General features: G+C 39.6%; 1 protein-coding gene and 1 long non-coding RNA gene across 22 annotated transcripts in view; one reads left to right on the top strand and one right to left on the bottom strand.

The window, feature by feature from the left end:
- Nucleotides 1–19,250, bottom strand: part of LOC101169146 (muscleblind-like protein 1) — a 36,674-nt gene extending 17,424 nt beyond the window's left edge. For 6 of the 21 annotated variants that reach the window (XM_011486788.3, XM_004079212.4, XM_020711057.2 and 3 more), the window contains exons 1-2: nt 14,020–14,474; nt 6,666–7,648 (exon numbers count right to left, since the gene is read on the bottom strand). In XM_011486788.3, coding sequence (XP_011485090.1) covers nt 6,666–6,839 — 174 coding nt within the window. In that variant the 5' untranslated portion in view covers nt 6,840–7,648; nt 14,020–14,474. Of the gene's footprint in view, nt 1–6,665; nt 7,649–7,930; nt 8,110–14,019; nt 14,481–17,845; nt 17,959–19,146 lie in introns of those variants that run through there. The other 15 variants (XM_004079213.4, XM_004079211.4, XM_004079209.4 and 12 more) reach the window with 10 other exon arrangements.
- On the top strand, nt 18,056–19,329 carry LOC105356234. Its single transcript, XR_910450.3, has 2 exons — nt 18,056–18,941; nt 19,172–19,329. It is a non-coding gene; the product is annotated as an uncharacterized LOC105356234 (long non-coding RNA).
- Nucleotides 19,330–20,174: the final 845 nt, after the last annotated feature.

The following is a 20,174-nucleotide window of genomic DNA, read 5'->3' on the forward strand; positions in this document are numbered from 1 at the left end:
AACTCCATATACAGAGGGTAAAATAAAATAAAGGACTAATAAATGTAACATGAAATAGTTAAAGCTAATACAAAGAGAAGTTTGATATAAATAAAAACTGTCTTTATTTTTCACTTGAAAGAAAAAATAGCTCATTTAAAGAAAAACAATCTGGTGTAGAAACAGGAGCAGTTGAAAACAGTATTGACTTCAGCAGAGCAAGTTTAATTTAACAAGGCTGTAATCTATACCAAGAATCAAACAAATCGACTATTTACATTAGATGCTAAGACAGTGTTTCATTAAATTAAAGAAACCTTTCTCTTTTGCTTTTCATTTACTACTAGTCGCTTTTGTAGAAACAGTAATCAACGCTTGAATGCTTGAGCTTGAGATAGAGCTAACTTGTACAAATGTAAACTTCCCAGCTGGCATGTGGGAGAGGCAAAGCAAAAATATGCTGAGAGTTGTGTCTAAACTGCAAAGCTTCCCCAAGCTGCCCTCAAGCTCCTCTTTCACTCGTCTAATGGGAGTATAATAGTAGCCTGAATGTACCGTATGTCTGTCAACATGACAAATATGTGGTAATGAAAGCGGTGTGAGAAAAAAAAAAGATGGAAATTTGGTCAGAAAGTTTAGAAGAAATAATTTAGAAACTAAAAGGGAAAACAAGAAAGTTACTGTTGGTTTGCAAATTTAAACATGATTTACTTTTAAATTCTGGTCAACGATAAATTTGTACTGTCATTTATGGTTCTACTTTGCTTGAAACTTCAGAATAGTGCAACATTTCTTTATATACATGCTGTAAATTTTGTACCTCGTATATTTTAAGAAGATGTATATTTTATTATACGGTAACTTTTATTTAATTACAAAGTGTCGGGGTCAGTTGTAGATCAATGCATTTTACCAGGAAACACCGACAGCTTTCATCTGTGCAGAAACTTTTTAGATTCAAACAAAGATTTGCTCATTAACTGCATTTTAAAAAATGACATTTTTGTAGGAGTTTAGTTAATCCTAGCATGCTGTGAGGAAACCACTGTTGCTAAAATGCTAACTGAAGCTGTCTAATTGATCTGTATGTTAAATAGTCAGCAATCATTGTATCACTGCGGTTATAAATGGGCCCTGTGTGACAGAGAGACAGGGACGGCTGACACTGAAAAGAAAAGACTTTTGTCGTTGATCCTCTGTCGCATAAGCTCGAAGACAAGATGCTAAACCACGCTGATGTGACAAGGATGCACACACCATGAAAGAGACGGAGCAAGATGGCTCTGTGAGGCTCAGTGTGCTGAGGTTAGGATTGTAATCCCCCAGCATGAAAAGTCAGGATAAAAGCACCTGAAAGAAGCAGCATACTACCACAAAATTATCATAAAGGTACTGCGGTGCAGTCTGCCTGTTATGTCCAGGCATAGAAGGGAAGGAGCACATTCACCGAAAAAAAAAGGTAAAATATGTCTTTAGAAGCTGCAGAGAAGAGATGGGTGGAAAGAAACCTTCCTACCTTTAAACCTTACTGCAGAAGATTAACATTGGGCTCTACAAAACAAACACAGATGACACCAGTTTGTACAAAAACAGAAATCTAAGAACACTTGCTTCTTGGTTTTTTAACATGTGGTGCAAAGTCAGTAAAGACAACTTTCTATGAGCAGATTTGGATTCTGCGCATTAATCTTTCAACTGTAAATCTCATAACAAAAACATTTAACAAGAAACAAAGAGGAACGTTAATCTGGTTATGTCAAACATTTCCGGGACTCAACATTTTACACTTTTCTCTTCTGTCCGTAAAGTCTAACTATTCCAAACCAACCTTAGCGGGTCAGTGATCTCCTATAGTTAACTGCTGATGTTTCAATTACACATGCTGTGTTTTCCGCATAATAGGTCACTCTGGAGTACAAGTAGCAGCAGCCAATAAAAGTCACACTTTTGGGAAAAATGTATTCAACAAAATATGCGACCAAGAACGAACATTTCATCTTGAGAAGCAAATCATTATAATGAAATAGATAACAATAATAAATGTAATATATGCACGCTTTACTACCGTAACACACTGATGCTTATTAAGCTTCATGAAACATTGGAGGAAGTAAATATGTGTCTAGCGCTTGATAGAATTTACTTTTATAGTGGCATAGTGGCGCAGTGGTTAGCGCTTACGCCTCACAGCGAGAAGGTCCTGGTTCCAATCCCAGCTGGGACCTTTCTGTGGAGTTTGCATGTTCTCCTCGTTTGTGCGTGGGTACTCCAGCTTTCTGCCACAGTCCAAAGATATGCTTTATAAGTTAATTGATTACTCTAAATTGTCCCTAGCTTTGGGTGTGGGATTGTGTAACCTGTCCAGGGTGTACCCTGCCTTTGCCGAACATTAGCCAGGTTAGGCTCTGGCAGCTGGGTGACCCCGACCTCGTCTCTGCTCCTGCTCCTACACCTGGCTGTGGTTCCTGTCTCAGGCTCGAGTCGCGCCCCTGACTTTATATATGTAGTTGTAGAGTTAGATAAGTTAATTCCTCTCTAAGAGTTCTGGTAAATTGCCTGTCCGTCCTGGGGGAGGATCCCTCCTTCATGTGGGCACCCCTGAGGTTTCTTCGTTTTTTCCGGAATCCGCTTTTTTAGGAGTTTTTCCTTACCGCGAAGGGAGGTATAAGGGCAGGGATGTCAAGTTTAGCTTAGTCAGTTTGTTAGTTCAATTTAGTATTTTCCTACTGAACTCTTTGTATTCATGATCCTTTTGAGTTCATGTTTTACTTCGAAGCCCATCGAGACGACTGTTGTTGTGATTTTGGGCTATACAAATAAAATTGAATTGAATTGAATTGAATTGAAAAGGAATACAGAAGGTAATGAAGACGGACAGATGGACACGAGTCACACCCCCAGCCAAACTACGCAAAAATTTGCGACTTAAACTCTGAAAAAATACGATAATTGTTTTTTTAAGGCTCTTATACAAGATGACAGTTTTAACTTTATATAAAGTAAAACTTTATATATAGTGTAGTGTTAAGGCATTTGATGCCTCTACCTGCACATGCTTTACCTTCCATCCTTAATTTAGCTAAAACCCTGCGTCACAAAGTAACAAATCGGCATTGATAAAAGTCACACAACATAAATAAAAAATTGCACAAAGTCCTTTGTCTTGGTAAATTAACTTAAGAAAACTTTTGCATGTGTTTTCTGATGGCATGCATATAAGGTTTAGATCATCTCTCTATTTTGAGCACTTTCACTTTGCCCTAGTGTGTGTGTGTGTGTGTGTGTGTGTGTGTGTGTGTGTGTGTGTGTGAGGGGGGATGGTAGCAGGTTGTAATGTAACCTTGCAGTAAGGGCACGGGTGTGGTTTTGACATAAATGAGGCAAAAAAAACACAAAAAAAAACACAGACTGAGCAGGAAATGAAGAAGGAGCCAAACAAGAATCAAAAACAAGAAACAACAAGTTCATTCAAAGTAAAAAATATTCCAGATTACTCCACCTATCATAATCTAGGGAATTTGCTGCTTCTGCAGCTTTAACCACATTAAGTGATAATTGAAACAGCAATGCAACAATTAAATGTAGTCCTTTGGCAGACAATGTCTCTAAATCCACTTGCAATTGAGTCTTATAAGAAGAAAAAACTAAGTCAGTCAGTCTAAACTATCTGTTAATCATCAACTGACCGAGTTACAAGATGACTTGAAATCTGGAAGTCCATGCCGCTATTATCCTTCTCCAAATATTTACATTGCTTCAACATAGCTGAGCTGTCTGTGCTGCACCAACCAGATAGACAGTCTCCTAAAAAAGGCTGAGCTCTGGGGTTAAGGCCAAGTCTAAGGCCAGTGAGCGCCCACACATACATCGATCAAGGGCTGACATATTGGTACTAAAACACTCAATGAGGTTTTAACCCCACGGCTCAGATGCATATTTGGATCTAATTCCCCCAAGGGACACATCAGCCACATGTTTTTCATTTATTCTCAAAATAATAAAACTTTTAATAAACTATTCTCAGTACATATTTTTTTTTCTAAAGTTAAGACTTGACAAACAAAAGTGGTTGTTTCATGTGCATGTTTGTTTCTGTAAAATTCTTCAATTGCAGAGCAAAGAGAGATAGAGTGGATGTGGGGGGAAATGACTTGGTTTGGGTGTGACCTGCTCAGCTATGTGCTGGTGATCATGTGAGACCTGTTCTAATTATACACTTCTCAAGAAGAAGGTCGATCCTCTCTCATGGGCAAGAAGCCTGCACACGTGTCCAGAAGGGTGAACTAGTGTGTCCAGGACTAGTAAAGGGGAGCAACATGTATTTGTGTAACACAACTCTTTTGAGAGTTTGTCCTATTTCAACAGTTCAGTCTGTGTTAAAGTGAAGTAGGACAGCAGATTATTTACTGAATGGTCTTTGCAAAAAAAAAGTGATTTCAATTGTTTTTTCAATTTTACTTTCTGATTTTCAAAATCTTTGTTAGCTCTTTTGTTTTTTGTTCCTAATCTGGGAGTTAAATTCTGCTGTTTTTCATTACAAGTGGAAAAATGGGGTAAGCAGTTAAAAAAAGCATCAACCACCTCCATTAATGGCTTTGGTCTACTGGGAAATGAATCCAAACTACTAAAATAAGCCAACTTTCAAAAGCTAAAATGTCTCTGACGGCAACTCCTCTCTGGTGGTGACCTCCAGGTTAAATTGATTAACTAAACATACATGCATGCATCCAGGCCGCTGTGCCTTTTGTGAAAAGCTCCACTTCCCTGTCAGGCGTGCTAAAGTGAGGGGTTCATGATTGGCAAAAGAAAGCCACAAGAATGCCACAAGCACCTTCAGGACGGGGTTCCAGTTTCTCTTACTGGCCAACATTTTTGAAATAAAAAAGTTGCTTTACAAAATGACTATTTTTCCTTCAATGTGCATTTTATAAAATATTTTTTTCAGCTTAGTCAGCACAAGGGCAGTTTTGTTTTATGTCTGTATATCAATTCAACAAATCTTACAGAGATTCTAAAAGCTTGACGGCATTAAAAAAACAACCAAACATTCAAAGGATTGCCTGGAGGTTTAGATTCTAAAAACAGGAGAATATTAAATAAAGCCCAAGATATTTAATTAGAAACAAGTGTGCACCATTTTGTTTTATTTCTTAAATGTTTTAATTAATAAAAAGAAGTTCTCATTTAACGTTTTTTTCTTGAACTGAATAAAAATGCAAAAGATATTCAAAATGAAAGACAAAAAATCTCAATAATTACAACAAAAAGTAAGATTTATGATAAAATAAAATAAAAATCTATTGTTGGAGCTTGATTAAAAATAGTATTGGATAATGCCACCAAAAATGCCTGATGTTCAGATTAGAAAAAAAACAAAAATTATAAAATGTAATAAGTGTCATTTTTTGAAAAAGATATGAAATAAAAACAAACAAGAAACAGGTGTTATATTATAAATAGCAGCCGGGTAGCTCGGTTGGTAAGGTGAAAGCTATCACGCAGGAATCCAGGGTTCAATTCCCGGAGAGTAATGAACAATGGGCAAGACTCTCAACGCTACTGCCTCCTGAATGCGGTTCGGCTGCAGCTCACCGCTCCCCCAGGGGACGGGTCAAATACGGAGAAGAATTTACCCATTGTGGGATAAAAAAAGAAGAAACTATTATTATTAAATAAAGCATAGAATAATGTAGAATTGAAAATAAAATATGACTTCATTGATCCCAAAAAGGGGAAATTACCTAAATTTGACTTATTATTCAGAATAAAAGCTAAAACCTTCAAATTAGGAGTCAATGTCGTAGATTTTCTTTAGAAGGTAGAGAGTGAATAAGCAGGACATAACTCCACTGTCCACACCTGCATTTAGAAATAGATTTAAATGCACCAAAACACGCAGCTGCAGACACGTGTATCTAAATTCCACCCTGCTCAGAAACAGTCAATGACCACAAGGCACCAGAGTCTGCAGGTGTAAAACTCAACAAGTAAACAAACCATGCACAATCAGGCTTTTTAGCATCAGAGTTTTTCATGACTTGAAACTGGGTTGCCAGTCTGTATGGGTCTAAACGATGAAATAGAAGGACAGAAAGATAGCCTTTTGTTGCAGCAGCACAAAAAAAGTGAAGGATAATTGCAGAAAGTTCTCTCGCTGCCCACCAGTTTGCACGACACATGAAAGAGCAAATAGACACACAACCACCCCAGCCAGTCCTACGGGGCTTTGCACAGGAAGCGGTTGAGGTGAATGAGAGCTAAATGGCAATGTTATTATCTTGTTGTCTCGTTGTTGAAACCCTAGACCCCAAAATGAGTGTTTCCCCTATTTGAGCTAATCTTTAAAAAAGCTAGAAAATAAGTTTTCTTAAAAGGGATGATGTTTAACCAACTGGAAACACATCTAGTTTTAAAAACTGTGTTTCTTGGTAAAATATTGAATCAGTTCCAAAAATTTCAAGTACACTCTATTTAAAGATTTGCTTGGCTTCAAGAAAGTATAACTTCCTCTCTTTTTGTGACTATGAGTGGCAGGAATAAGTTAATTACATGCTATGGTTCAATAGTGCATAACGTATGTTTTCCGTTTGCAAACCATTTCCAAAACTTGTCAAGCTGTTTGTCAGCTGTTACTTTGCCTGAAATTCATGCTGTCGACTCTCTGCGCATCACTTCTCCTTTCTTACCTTCAGTGAGTCGAAGCAAGCGATCACGCGTCCGTTGTCCACCTGGCAGCTCTTGGCTGGATGAGCAAACTTGCACTCTTGGTCGGAGCGAGAGCACGTGCCCCTCTGAAACTCTCTGCAAACTTCTAGAGTCAGCCACTTTGTATCACGGATGTGCGCTATGTTCATAGCCATGATGGCGCACAGATCAAAAGAATCCTAGCAGAGATGTGTTCACGTGTAAATAAAGTAGCTCTAATTAATCCAAAGTGTTGGGGAGCTGTTTTTTATTGTCTTGGTGTCGTTTCAGCGTTTCCTTTAAAGAGTTGAAATGATTAATTAAAAAAATGAAATAAACTCCTACAGATTGGGAGTGATCCTTTTCCAAGGTGAAATGTTGCAGGACATCTGCTGTTGATTTTAACGGTTCATTACTCTGGTCAAACAGCAGCTAAGAAAAAAAAAAAACGCCTAAGGAACTTATCCTCCAACGTTATCTCTCCCTGCTTGGCCGTCACTGTTTATTGCATACACAACGACCTTATCTACAGCATTCCCAAGCAAAAACGGCGGGCCGGTGTGTGAGCCCTGCGATCAGGTAAGTGAAGCAGGCAACAACGGTGGCAGTCTGGGTGAAATCTGCTTCAGGGAGGGTGAAGACACTGAAGGCTCGGTGGAGGCTTCTGGGGTTGAAGGCGAAGGTTAAAAAATGCTGTGTGGGCCGAGTGGTGTGCAGGGCTGCAGTGGTAAGGCTGGTTCAGCTGGTGGTGTTTGGCCACAAGGCCGTCTGATGGGAGGATCTGAGGCTGGAACCTGACTGTGTGCAGTGAATGGTGATGGTAGAAGAGAGAGAACCGCGTTGAGCAGAGGCTGCAAGGATGGTGTGGCTGCTGTCCTTGCACTCGTGTTACTGTGGCAGCAAGCTAGCGAGGCAGGGGGGAGGGTGGAGCTTCAGCTGGAGAAGCAGGTCAAAGCTGCAGCAGACATCAGGGAAGGCACTTCCTCTGAGGAGAAAGGGAGATACAACAGAGGAGAGACAAAATGATTAGTGCAATTGTAAAGAAATAAACTAAATATTTTGTTTTGCTATTTAAAGATCATCCCATCTGGTGCAATTTTTATTGTCTTTTGTGGTCCTTCAGAGCAACGCTATGCAGCCGGGGAGTGAAAATATTTAAAAATGTTAAAAATGTACAGCTCAAACAAATAAAACCTTTGCCCTGAGCTGCGTTCGAGACTCACATCGGGCACGCACATGCTCTTCACGCCACTGAAATCATACTCACACACAAAAAAAAATGCACAAAGCAGCCATTCACAACTTTCCACCTCTTCTGGGCGACGCGAGAAAACCAGATCAAATCCTGTATCATATGCGATCCGGAAAAGCAAGGCTAATGTGTTTAGTGGTAAAAAGAAAAAGAAGTGAGCGAAAGCAAGAGGGAAGTTGAGCCAGGGCATGAAGGAGAAGAAGTTAGTCATTTCCTTTCATGCAAAGTCTTGTGAAAGGGGGTAACCAATGAGAGCGAGCAGAGTTGCAGCAACATTCTGGGCTGAGGGCCAGGTGAGAGCAGGGGAGGAGCAAACAGGCGGCTGACCTGCCCGCTGCTGGAGAAAAACAGAGACGCAGACTGAAATAAACACCATGTCTTCTATTTCTATGACAACCTGTTGCTTTCTGAGGAGATTAAAAATAAATGTGTCACACAACAAGTCATAAAGAATCCAAATAAGGCATTGTTGGATGAATGTTTTAGTACAACTACAAAAGATTCCTTTTCGCTAAAAAGTGTAATAATGTGGTTTTCAGGTTGTTATCACAATGCATGATGTGTTTCTGTTCAGACTTTGTTTCTATGTTTGATGTACTCATTGTGCAGCACTTCAATTGATGGGGGGAATCTGCATGATTGGGCTCCCAGGGGCCCGTTCTGTTCTTATCACACAAACAGCATGAGTCACCACACCCTGTGCAGAGAAATTGCTTTCCCCAGAAAAAAAAAGAAAACACACACACCTTCAGCAATGCAACAAAACCACCACTAGCTTTACAACGCTTGCAACACTGCATTAGTCTCTGCAGCAGTGCAGCCCAGGCCACCGTGACCCTGGAGAAAACAGGGAAGGCAGGGGAGAGAGAGTAAGGACAAACTGCTTCTTTTCACCTTGGATGACCCCTGTAGCAAAACGGTGCTGTTGAAAGACACGAACATCAGCGGCAAACGCACACTAACACAAATACACTTACAGTTCTGCACAAACTTAAGTGCACACACAAGCTCACACTATGGGCACAACGTCTGTGACGGATGCATAATGCAGAAAAGTTCAAGAATTTCCATTTTCAATATTTATCGTGTGTTTTGGTGTTTCAACATGTTCATGTAGAATTTTTCCAAAGATGGAGGACATATACCAATAAAATTAAGATTAAACCAGCATTTCTGAGTATTTGGTTATTCAAATCGTAGTGAATCAGAAGCAGAAAAAGCCTGCAGTGACACAGCTGCTATTGTTGGCAGGCCACAAGCTTTCTGCTCTGCTCCATTCCAAGGCATCCATTTGCAGACAAATAGATCCATGTACATCTTTGTTTTCCGCATCTAACCTGGCATCTGGCTCAAAAGTGTACAGCTAGACAGCACTGATATTGCTCGCCTGTTGTTAGGGTTCAGAGGGACTATAAACTACTGGAAGAGTGTAAACAAAGGGATCATGAGAAATGAGTGCAGGCTTACGCTGCGCCACAACTCAAGGCAAATTTCGGACCAACTTTTGCCACTCTGCAGAAACTATGTCATGTTTTTATAATTAAAAGACCATTGGGAACGCTTTTAAAATAGATCAAAAGATGAGCGGAGCAGGACTTTAAAAATAAATGGAACATTTCATCAAACGTTCCCCTTTAAAAAAAAGGAAAATTAATTTCAAACACAACAACATTTAAATACAAAAGGTGGACTGAGAGTAACTTGACTGAACTTTTTGTTTTGAAATGATTAAAAGGTTTTTGCTTATTTTACTAACACTTCAGTGAAAAGTCGGCCATGTCAAATCTTTAAGTGGCTTGGGGGGTGTTTTCTCTTTTTTTTTTTTTACTATATAATGCTGATATTTTAACAAAAAACAGATTATAGCTGCAGCCAGACTATCAATAAATTAAAACAGAAGCATCTATTTAAAGATTTTTTTTTCCATGTCAAGGCCTGAGCAACGGTCTCCGTGAGAGAGGAAACTGACTGGGTGCAAGAAGAAATGATGCCCCCCTAAGTTCTCCTTTTCTACCAAATCAGTTTCTGTTGTTCCTATTAGGTTCAGACAAGGGCACATCTGTGAGAGAAAAAACATTGTAGTGATAATGAGCACTCACTGTGATCCATCATGTCTGGACATGGATTAACCTTGCCCTACTGAGTTCTTTTTTTTTTGTTACCCTGGTTAACATGACAGTGTTTTTCCTTCATTCGGCTATATGTGCCAGTGCTATTAGATTCCTTCAGATCTTTTTTCAGCTCAAAAAGATGTTGTTTTGGTCTAAAACTGTAACTCCTACATTTGATTTCTCTGATCTGTCGACTAGTTTCACCACCTCAAGATCTAAAAATGTCCATCATCCTCAGAATCACCACTTCAACCTTCAAGGTCAAGGTCAGTGCAAGGTCACCTACAGAAGTTATCAGTTTGAGTGAAAGAAACTGAAAAATGAGGTCCTCCTAATGCTCTGAGAATCTGTTGTTAACATGCAGAAAATTAAGACATTTCAGCAGCACGTCTGATGCAGCAAGAACAGGTAATACAGTCATGAAAAGTTGGTTCTGACATGGACAAAAAAAGATCTTTTATCTTGCTTAGATACCTCGAAAATGCCCTAAATGACAGAAGACCGCCTTATTTTTCGCCAACAAGACACATTTTGACTGAGTGAAGAACATTAGAATCCAAAGAAACATAAGATTGTTGTTACTGCAGCTCTTAGAGACCAAAGGGGGGGGGGGGGGTGCACTTTAGTTATGAAAAGACTTCTAGACAAATGAATGAGTGACATGTGATAGGAGCAGTCAAGCTTGGATTAAAGAGTAAATACGGAGTGCCTTACTTCATGAGAAACAAGAGGACAGAGGAAACGATCCCTCTCCAAGAACAATCATGTGCTTGGATGAAAACAACTTAGGTCCAAACCAGACCTTTGTGTATTTTGCAAATAAAAAAACTCATTGCAACAAAGTCAAACCATAAGTGGAGTGATACCGTTGGTTAGATCCATGGTTATTAAGACAACTTAGTGAGCACAGGCTGCTGCTGTCAGGTTTGACTACAGAGTCTGAAGCGTTCGGTTCTCGTGGTTTGTTAGAAGTCAGTAGAGGGGGAAGAGTCTCAGCATTTCCACAGAAGTGGAGTCAGGGTGACAGTGTGCTAATGCAGGCTATCACAGCAGAAAAAGCATCAGGAAATACAACACCCCCTGTCTTTTTTGCTTGTACTGCTCCTTCTGCTCTGAATATAGATTGTCAATAGTGTCCTCACTAACCTTTAGATTTAGTTGTATATTTTAGAGCATAGATACACATACAGAATGAGAATGTGAATTTTGTTTTTTAGATAAGACCATCTGCTTATCTGTTAAGTATTTTCTGTTACATTCCTCTTTTCTTGTAGACTCTAATATGAAGTTAGTTAATATACGGTAAGTCCACAAGCTTTAGTACGCTGATTAAAAAGTTAAATAAAACTATTTTTTGTTTGAAATCCACTAAAATGAATTTTTTGACAAAACTTTGAGTCTCATTTCATTTGGTAACCTTTTATTCTAACATCATTATTGTCCTCATGATCACAGCAGCTAGCTCTATTAACAATTTGTATCATTACGACTTTCGTCCAGCAATTATATCAAGCGGCTCTGAAAGGGAGGCCTGGTCCAGAAAAGCAAAATAAACAATGCCTATCGATTCTTCTTGGACCAAATCTCTGGAGACAATGAGATCTCTTGTTTAGCATACATAGACAGAACTACACACATACACATACACACACCGACGCACACTCAAAGACAACCCATTGACAACACACACAAATGCAAACCTCTGCAAAAACACCAACCTCTGTCTTTCCTAACACCAAGCATTCCTTGGCTGGGGTCAATATCTAATTGTGCGCAACACTGCACCTCTGTGAATGTAAAGATGTGATGAAATCCACAGCATAATGCTCAGCCTCATGGCAGAATGAATAGCGCTGCTTTTTGCCTGTACAGATCTACAAATCCATGTAACTTTGGCCTCAAGAGGAATAAAATGTTTGAAATAAAATAGTGACATTTTAAACAGTGTTCAGCAAAAACTAGATCAGCAGATCCCATTTAGCTGAACTTAAGAGTTTTGTGTTCAGTTTGTTTAAAGGAAGACTATTGTTCATTGATAATTACTTTAGTTACTGAGTAAATTATTTAGGCAGCGTTTCTTCATTGGCTTTCTGTAATTTGCAAAATTAAAGAATATTGTATATTCTATATAAATTGAAAGCATACAAGTATTTTTTCACTATTGGGAATATTTGCAGCATAAAAAGATAAAGTTTTTAAATGAAAAAATAAAAAGGAACTCCTGATAATTAGAGACATGTTTACAGTCTTCCATAATGATAGACAATTTAAATTGGCCAAATTAATCTGAATGGGATTTGAATACTTTTCTTGCATGTTATTATAAATTAAAATTCTGCCTGTTATCCTGCAAATTACATAATTTTTAGAGAAACAATTAAGTATTATGACGGGTTAATTATCAGGCTAATAAGCTCTGATAGGTTGTGAAGTCAATTTCCATGAGGTTGGACTTGTGGTATTGTCCTTTAAACCCGAACTGTTACCATAACATAACATAACAGGAAGCTGCTCCTGTGACATAGAGGCTTAACCTGTCAATGCAGAGTCAAGCAAGCGCATAATCCTGTCTGCAGGACAGATTGCAGGCGAAATGAAAAGCGGACAAAAGTTAGCACCAGACCTGATATGTGTAAACAGTCATGCATCACTTCTTGTTGCTCATCTGCCGGACAGACTGACAGCCCGAGTGCAGCAGTGCTACATAGAGGATTTAGACAAATATCATAAAGGGAATGTCACACATCTGTCAGTGTTGCGCCTGCCTCTGTGTGTGCTACTGTCTGAGCCACTGGGAATCCAACTCAGTCACAACAACAACATTCCACATTAGTGCCTCGACCACAGCCATACCACCAAGAGGAAACCCAAAGAGGCTCGGAAGAGGAGGAGGAGGGACGAGATGGTGAGGAGAGGAGCAAAAGGAGAAGATGGAATGTAGGTTACAGTTTAAAGGCTCAAACATCCTTCAGCTCTCATATTTCTGTTTGCTTACTTTCTTTTAAACAACATTTGTGTTTTTAACCTCTGCGAAGCAGAGGATAAAAGTTTCCATGAATACCAACTAAAATCCTGACCTCTTTAAAATAAACACTGTAGAAGAGCCTAAAGTAACTCACTTTTACTCCATTTCATCCAACATTTACTGGATTCCTATCCCCCGTTTGTCTCTCGTTCCTGTTCCTCTTTCCCAATCCCTTAAACTTTTCATTTTCACTCATATACCCTCCTGTCAGGCGTGTGCAAACACTTAGACACACACAACACAGAAAGACTGACTGTCTAACACTCTCCTCCCACGACCCGGAATGCTTGGCAAGATTCTACTGTACTGAAATACTGCTCACCATATAAGGAAGCAGCAGCTTCACATGTCACAAATACATTTACATACATTTAAGGCGGGAGTTTGCTTGACAAAGCACGCCACCGTTAGTAAACCCGCATCCACATGCAAAAGCATGCTCCCCCAACTGAACGCTGACACAGCAAAGGGACGGACGCTTTCAGCAGGTTTTTCACTTTTACTGTTACTTGACCGAGCCCTGGAAGATAACCCCTAACGTACAGGGTTGAGTTAGATGGAGGGGAATGAAAGCTGAGTGGGCGATCTATCGATTCTCTACTTCCTGGAACAACCACGGCCTGCCACACACAAACACACAGCAGCAAATTTTCCTGCTAACTAGCACGACCTGTCAGAAGTTGCTGCTGTGAGTCTGATTTGAGCCTAGATTGCGTCTCTCAGTGTGTGTGCGGCTATACCTGCAAAAACAATCATAACAAATAAAAGTTAGCCCCAGGGTCCGAATACTGAACATACACGGCAGGCATAAGCCAGACAGACAGAAAGGCAGGCAGACAGCCTCCATACCTCTGTCTATACTGTACTGCATGGACTTACTTTAGAAAGTCAGGACAGAAGCACAGACAGGAAGAAAGATCTAGATGAAACGACACAGCAGGGAGGAAGGTAATAGAGCAAGCTCTTACCTCTCACATTGCTCTCCGGTTGGTGTTTGTGTGCTTCCGCGTGTCGACAGGCTCTGTATGTTTCTGCGTGTATTCAGACAGGCCGCGACAGCAGACCCTCAGGCACCGGCTGGACCATTCTCAGGCAGGCAGGCAGGCGGAACACAGCGAGGCAGAGCGACTGGCAGAGGGGGCAAGCGACTGAGCCAGTGAATCAGCGGCAAATGAGTAAAGGGGCTGTGCGGAACCGAGCACCAGAGTGAGAGAGAGGAGGAGTGTTTGTCTGTGCAAGTCTGTGTTTGCGTATGAGTGTGCGCGCCCTTGTGTGTGTTGCAGCATTGGCTGTGTGCGCTAGTGTCTCCCCTCCCCAGCCTCTTTAAGTGGCTGGGCTGTGCAGAGCCGTGCTGAGACGGGCTGGGCTGTGTCTTTACTGACTCCCAAGCCTCTGGATTGTCTGTCTGCTGCAGGGAAGTGCTGCTAGCTGGGCGGCAGTAGCAACAGCTGTAGAGGAGGAGGAGGAGGAGGAGGAAAAGGAGGAGGAGGAGGGAGCACTGACTGCTCTGAGCATACAGATTCTGCAGTTACCTCTCCCTCCTTTTCCTCCTCACTAAAGCTGGCCACGCCCCCACCTAAAACAACACCAGGAAGTGCTGGCTCAGATACAGCAGAACTGCCCTTGCCTTTCCAGTGAGGCAGAGGAAGGAGAGAGAAAAGAAACAGGAAGGGGAGTCTAGGAAAACATGGCACCTGGAAAAAAATATATCACACAAAAAGAGACAAACTGTTCTAAAAAAAAAAAAGGAAAAAAGGTAGAAAAGGAATCTTAAAGAAAGACAAGCAACATAATAAAATGAAAAGATATCATCATAGTTTGACTTCTATCTGACTGTCATCTTTTGAGCTGTTTTAAAAGCATTCCCAGAGATCTTTTAACAACGATCATGCTGTTTTGAGCAGTATTGGAGCTATCCAGCCGTACAGTTTTGAGCCAGATACTATCTCAAACGAGGAAAATTAAGACGTGCATGGATCTATTTGTCTGCAAGTGGATGCATCATAGTGGAGCGGCGCACCAAAAACACAATTTTCTTCAACACAACAATACAGAGAAATGAGAGGAAACAAACTTTACTACCAACAGAGATCCAGTCTTAACATCTGACGTGTAAACACTTGATATGTACATTGGACACTAATACAGTACAAACTCCAAACAAGAAAACCCAGAGGCAACTCTCACTCTCATGTATTAATGTTGACAGAAAGATTTAGCCGGTTTATACCTTCTAACCAGAGAAAGCTGGAGAGGTTTGAGGAGCCTTGAAATGTTGTTATATGAAGCTGATCCAACAGGATCTAGCAGTTATGAAAAAAGCAGCCCCATGATCTTCAGGGATCTCCACACATTCCCTGCTATGAGGAAAGTTATCTTTTGATCAGGCACATTGTTTTCCCTCTTTTATCTAGATTTTTTTTAACTGCAGAGAAGAAAAAAACTCGAAAGTCTGTTGTGCAAATGACACAAAGTTTTTTTCAAAGGGGGTAACTGCTGCATAATACTTAAGTGAATAAGGATTATATTAGTATTTATTATTATCATAAATTGATATATAAATTCGAAAAGCACATGTTCAACAAACCATACATATCAGATTGTTTCCGTAAACTCTTACTGCCACATCAACTGCCTCTCAATCTCTACACATAGGTTTCTGCTGTTCAGTTTTTTTTTGCAAAGCTGGTGATAAGTCATCTCTAATTCACACGTCTGCCTCTTAAACCCTGGGTGTTAATCTGTGTTATAGGGAGCAGCAGCACAAATTCTGTTCTCCCACAGAGGGAGAACAAAAACAGGTAGAAATATCAAATTAAAATAAATCGTAGGATGTTCCATCCTTGATCACAGATGACTTTCCATTAATCACATTGGCCTTGCTTCCCTGCAGTCTTTTAGATTGAGATAGAAATCTGAAGCTAGTTTCATCTGCTTTAAGAAAGATATTCTCACCAAAATTTAGACAGTAGGTAAAAGTTCCCTTTTAGTTTTTATTGTGTCCACTCATCTGGATTAATCAACTTCCTGTCATTTACGACAATGAAAAAAGTGCCCAAAATGCCCCACGGAAAGCTTCACACAATTAAATGTCTATTTCTGAAACAACCCAGTTTTACTTCCTCTGCTCCAGAAACAGACCTAACAGCTGAGCAAAACTTATGGAAAACATGCAATAAAGAATGCAAAACCACTTAACTTCAATAATTTAGCTTTTGACTGCTTCACCATATGCAAAACATACCGGTACATATGGATGTACATATTTTAACATAGAAATGCTTGATATGTAACATCAATAAATGCTTGAACCGTGATGATTTCTTGTGTCTCACCGATCATAAGAATGTATGACGGTTATTCTCTCTAGAGTTTGGTAAATCCAAGAAGCCACAAACATACCAACGTTAAGTAAACTTGAGACTCATAGCAATAGTAACCAACTGAAAGTAGGAAGGGGTGTGCCTGTGCTACTAAGGGGGAATTCCGACACTTTTACCAAGGCACTCGACAAGTCACAGAGAGAATTATTCAGCCTCCAAAAAGCTGTTGTATCATGTCTTCCGTGAATCTCAAGGGACCGTTGTCAGTGTCTGGAAAAATAACCCAAGAAAGGTCACAGCAAAATTGCATTATGGGAAACTACCTGCTACATCCATTCTAAAGTGTTTGTCATTTAGACATACAAATTACTGAATAAATAAATAAACTAGTCCCTATCAACACTTAATCTGGTTGTTTCAGCCTCAGTGACAAATTACAATTTAACCATTCAAGTTCAATTTGCTTTTCGTCTGTGTTGAACACAATTTTCCACTTTAAGGGCCCTTTATCCTCTCGGAGCAATGTCAGTTCGCAGTCGTCTGTAAATGACACTGACTGTCAGACGTGAACTCTCACTTCTCTGAAGAAACGCCCAAGAGCTTCTGCATGCCAAACTGTGACAGCTCAGCTATCACCAAGCCTCCAAATACACATAACACTCACATTACAAAAGATCACATCTCTTGCACCAGTGGCTGCAATACCTTAACAGAAGCGTTTTTGTTCAAATGACAGCTTCTTAGCACAACAGTAGAACCAAAACAGTATAGAGAACAAGCATATTTTTGTCTTTGTATGCATTTCGGCAGATTCCACAGGGGGGAGAACACAAACAAAATATTGCAGAAGCTTCGTCAGGCGTTCTTCCGCTTATGCAGATTTGCAGCCACATTTGACTTCTTGCGGTTTTCACTTAACTTTCTTCCATTTTGAAACAGCAGGAGGAAGCAGGTGCATTTTCATTTGGTTAGAAGTATACACAGAGAGAATAGCACACTGCCTTGTAACCGACTGACACCACAAGGTATGCAAGTGAATACAACAAAAAACATGGATTTCACGATAAAAAAGATATTTAAAAAAACATGTAGAGACCAGAAGCATCGACTTTCATTAAAGCTTTCCTCGATTCTTTTGCACAAATGTAACCAGCAAATATGCAGGCCTATTATCTGCTGTCTACATTCCAGACCTTCATGTGCTCTTCACTAAAGAAAAAGGTTTAACACTTCTAAACAAAGAATAAAAGAGTAAACACGTGAAGTATGTTAGACAATACACAGCCGAGTTTCCCCTATTTTAAAACTACATTTAATGATAAAGCTCACCAGGTCAAAGTCAGTTTTCTTAAAAAAAAATAGAAGTTTAAACAAAGCATTAAAAATAACAGAAACCTTTTTTTTTAAATGGACATTTTAGTTGATGTTTTTAGCTGTGTGCAAATAAAAATCTTGCATGAAGAAGGTTTACCTGTGCGCCTTTCTATCGCCGACGTGCCACTGTGACAAACAACGCCGCTTCAACATGGGTCATGCTGATGCAATGGGGGTTGAACTGACATCCTAATTTCTTTCTTCATCGACTTCTCTCTGCTCTCTCACACTCTCATAATAGCACCTTCTGCTAGGCAACGGTCATATCGCAAATGTGGTCAGGTTTGCAGTAAAACCATCACTGTTTCATCAAGTTTCCATGGCAACAACTTCTTATCTCATTTGCATCTTCAGCTTTCAATATGTACTCATGCCAAATATGGTCAACTTCTTACATTCGCCACCCCTTTCTGGATCCCCTTTTCATAACTTCCCTTTTCTTTGCATTTGCACAACTGTGTTTGACACACGTGGTGAGACATGCATATGTACTGATTAACAAAGCCACAGTATGTAAAAGAAATTTACTGAAATAAACTTTATTGGTGTCAACAGAATAAAGAGGTGAAACAATAGAGAGAATTCTAAATATATTGCAGTCTAGTTCTGCTTCCAGTATTTACAGCACATTTTAAAAACACCTCCCTTCCAGTTAGAGCAAAAAATATACATAGAAATTTTAATAGTTAGCTTGACAAAAAAGGTTTTATAGGGATGCCACCCTTTGGAGAAAAAAAAGATTGAATGCACACATAAAGGATTCTGCATGTATAAACTGTGCATGTGAGGGTGGGAAAAGAGGAAGAGCGTTTGACACTGCAGAGCAGTTTGTAAGCTGAGATATCAAGAAGTAAAACAACTTATTAAACCAGGAAGCAGGAACTTGTATTAGGACTCCCTTGCATATTCACTGGGCTTCACTTAACCCCTAGCTCTTCATCATTTCAGCATTTGCTAACCTTCAAACCTTCTGCCCCCCTCAAACGACTGTGTCTATCAAACTATCAATGGAATGTCGAAGTAGGCCTCTCGGGCCCACACACGCAGCAAGACTCAGCAACACTCAGCACCTGTCTCCAACTGCCAGCAAAGAGAAAGGCAGTCAATCAGACGGGACAACACCACCAAGGGAAAAGGGCACAGAAGTAGGAGGAAGACAACCAGCATTTTATTAGGAAAGCACTTAAAAAAAGGTAAGTTATGTGCCGTCTCTGTGGTAAGCATCAAATATCAATATTACTACTGTTTTTGGATGTAACTGCACAATAAAAAATAAAAGTTTTGATTACATCAAAAAGCCATTTTTCTTTCAGTTTAGATTTCTCCTAAACCCAAACCTTGCATTTCATGATGGGGGGACTTTTCAAGGGGATGAGAGTGCATGCTTGTTGGTCTTACTTGGTTTTATGTGTCCCTGTGCGAGGTGGCGTGGTGCAGAGGATGGAAACTTCCAGCATCTTCTTCAAGCATCACTGGTACAAGCCTCAACCTCTCTGCCACACCCTGCAGAGAAGGAGCCAATTCTAATAAATGGTTTGAAATAATGACAGATGGAGGATTAAAATAAAGTATTGCTATTCATTTATTCTGTGAAATTATTTACACAAAGATTTTTTTTACTGGTTCACTGGATGAATATTTTTTCTTATTAAGACTTAGGTTTATCTGGTTAACGTGGACATAGTATAAGACAAAAATAGAGAAACATATAGGAAAGAAAACTACACTGGTTTTAAGATCATTTTCACAATCTTTATGATCTATTCTCTAACATTTAAAGGATAATGTAAAAATTAGGAGATGGAAAAAGGGAAGACATGAAGGAGGCTGGTGATGGAGGAAGCTGATTCGCTGTGGCAACCCCTGAAGGAAAAGCCGGAAGGAAAAGAAAAAGGGGACGGAAAAATAATGCTAATAAATATATTTAATTTGTGTTTGCTTAAACCTGAAGCTGAACCAGAACCTGCAGTGCAGGTATTTAAACCATTGTACCCTATTGATGTAAATTCACATCATACCACTTCTGCTCTAAACTTACCTTAATTTACTTGAGAGCAAATTTACGAGTGCATTTTTTTTAAATAGGCTAAGGTGACTTGTTAATATCTTAATCCAAATCCAGTTTATTGTGGAAGCATGTAAACTCTTCAGGTCCACAGATTAAGGACTGAGGGGTACAAAGTTGACCTAGAATAACTAACAAAAATGGTAAAAATTGTCAAAATGGCATTGATAAACAAAGACTTTGGAAGGCTTTGGATTAGTTTCTAAAAAGAAAATTAAAATTACTGAGCCAGCTGACACACAAATGCAAACCCTTTGTTTACAGAACACAATTTTAATGATTCAAAAAAAGTTTCGAAAATGCTCAAAGTAAAAAAGCTTTTTACTGATGCCTCTATTTTGTCTGCTAAGACTATTGTAGG

The sequence above is a fragment of the Oryzias latipes genome, chromosome 17, assembly GCF_002234675.1.
Source record: "Oryzias latipes chromosome 17, ASM223467v1".
NCBI classification, from domain to species: domain Eukaryota; kingdom Metazoa; phylum Chordata; class Actinopteri; order Beloniformes; family Adrianichthyidae; genus Oryzias; species Oryzias latipes.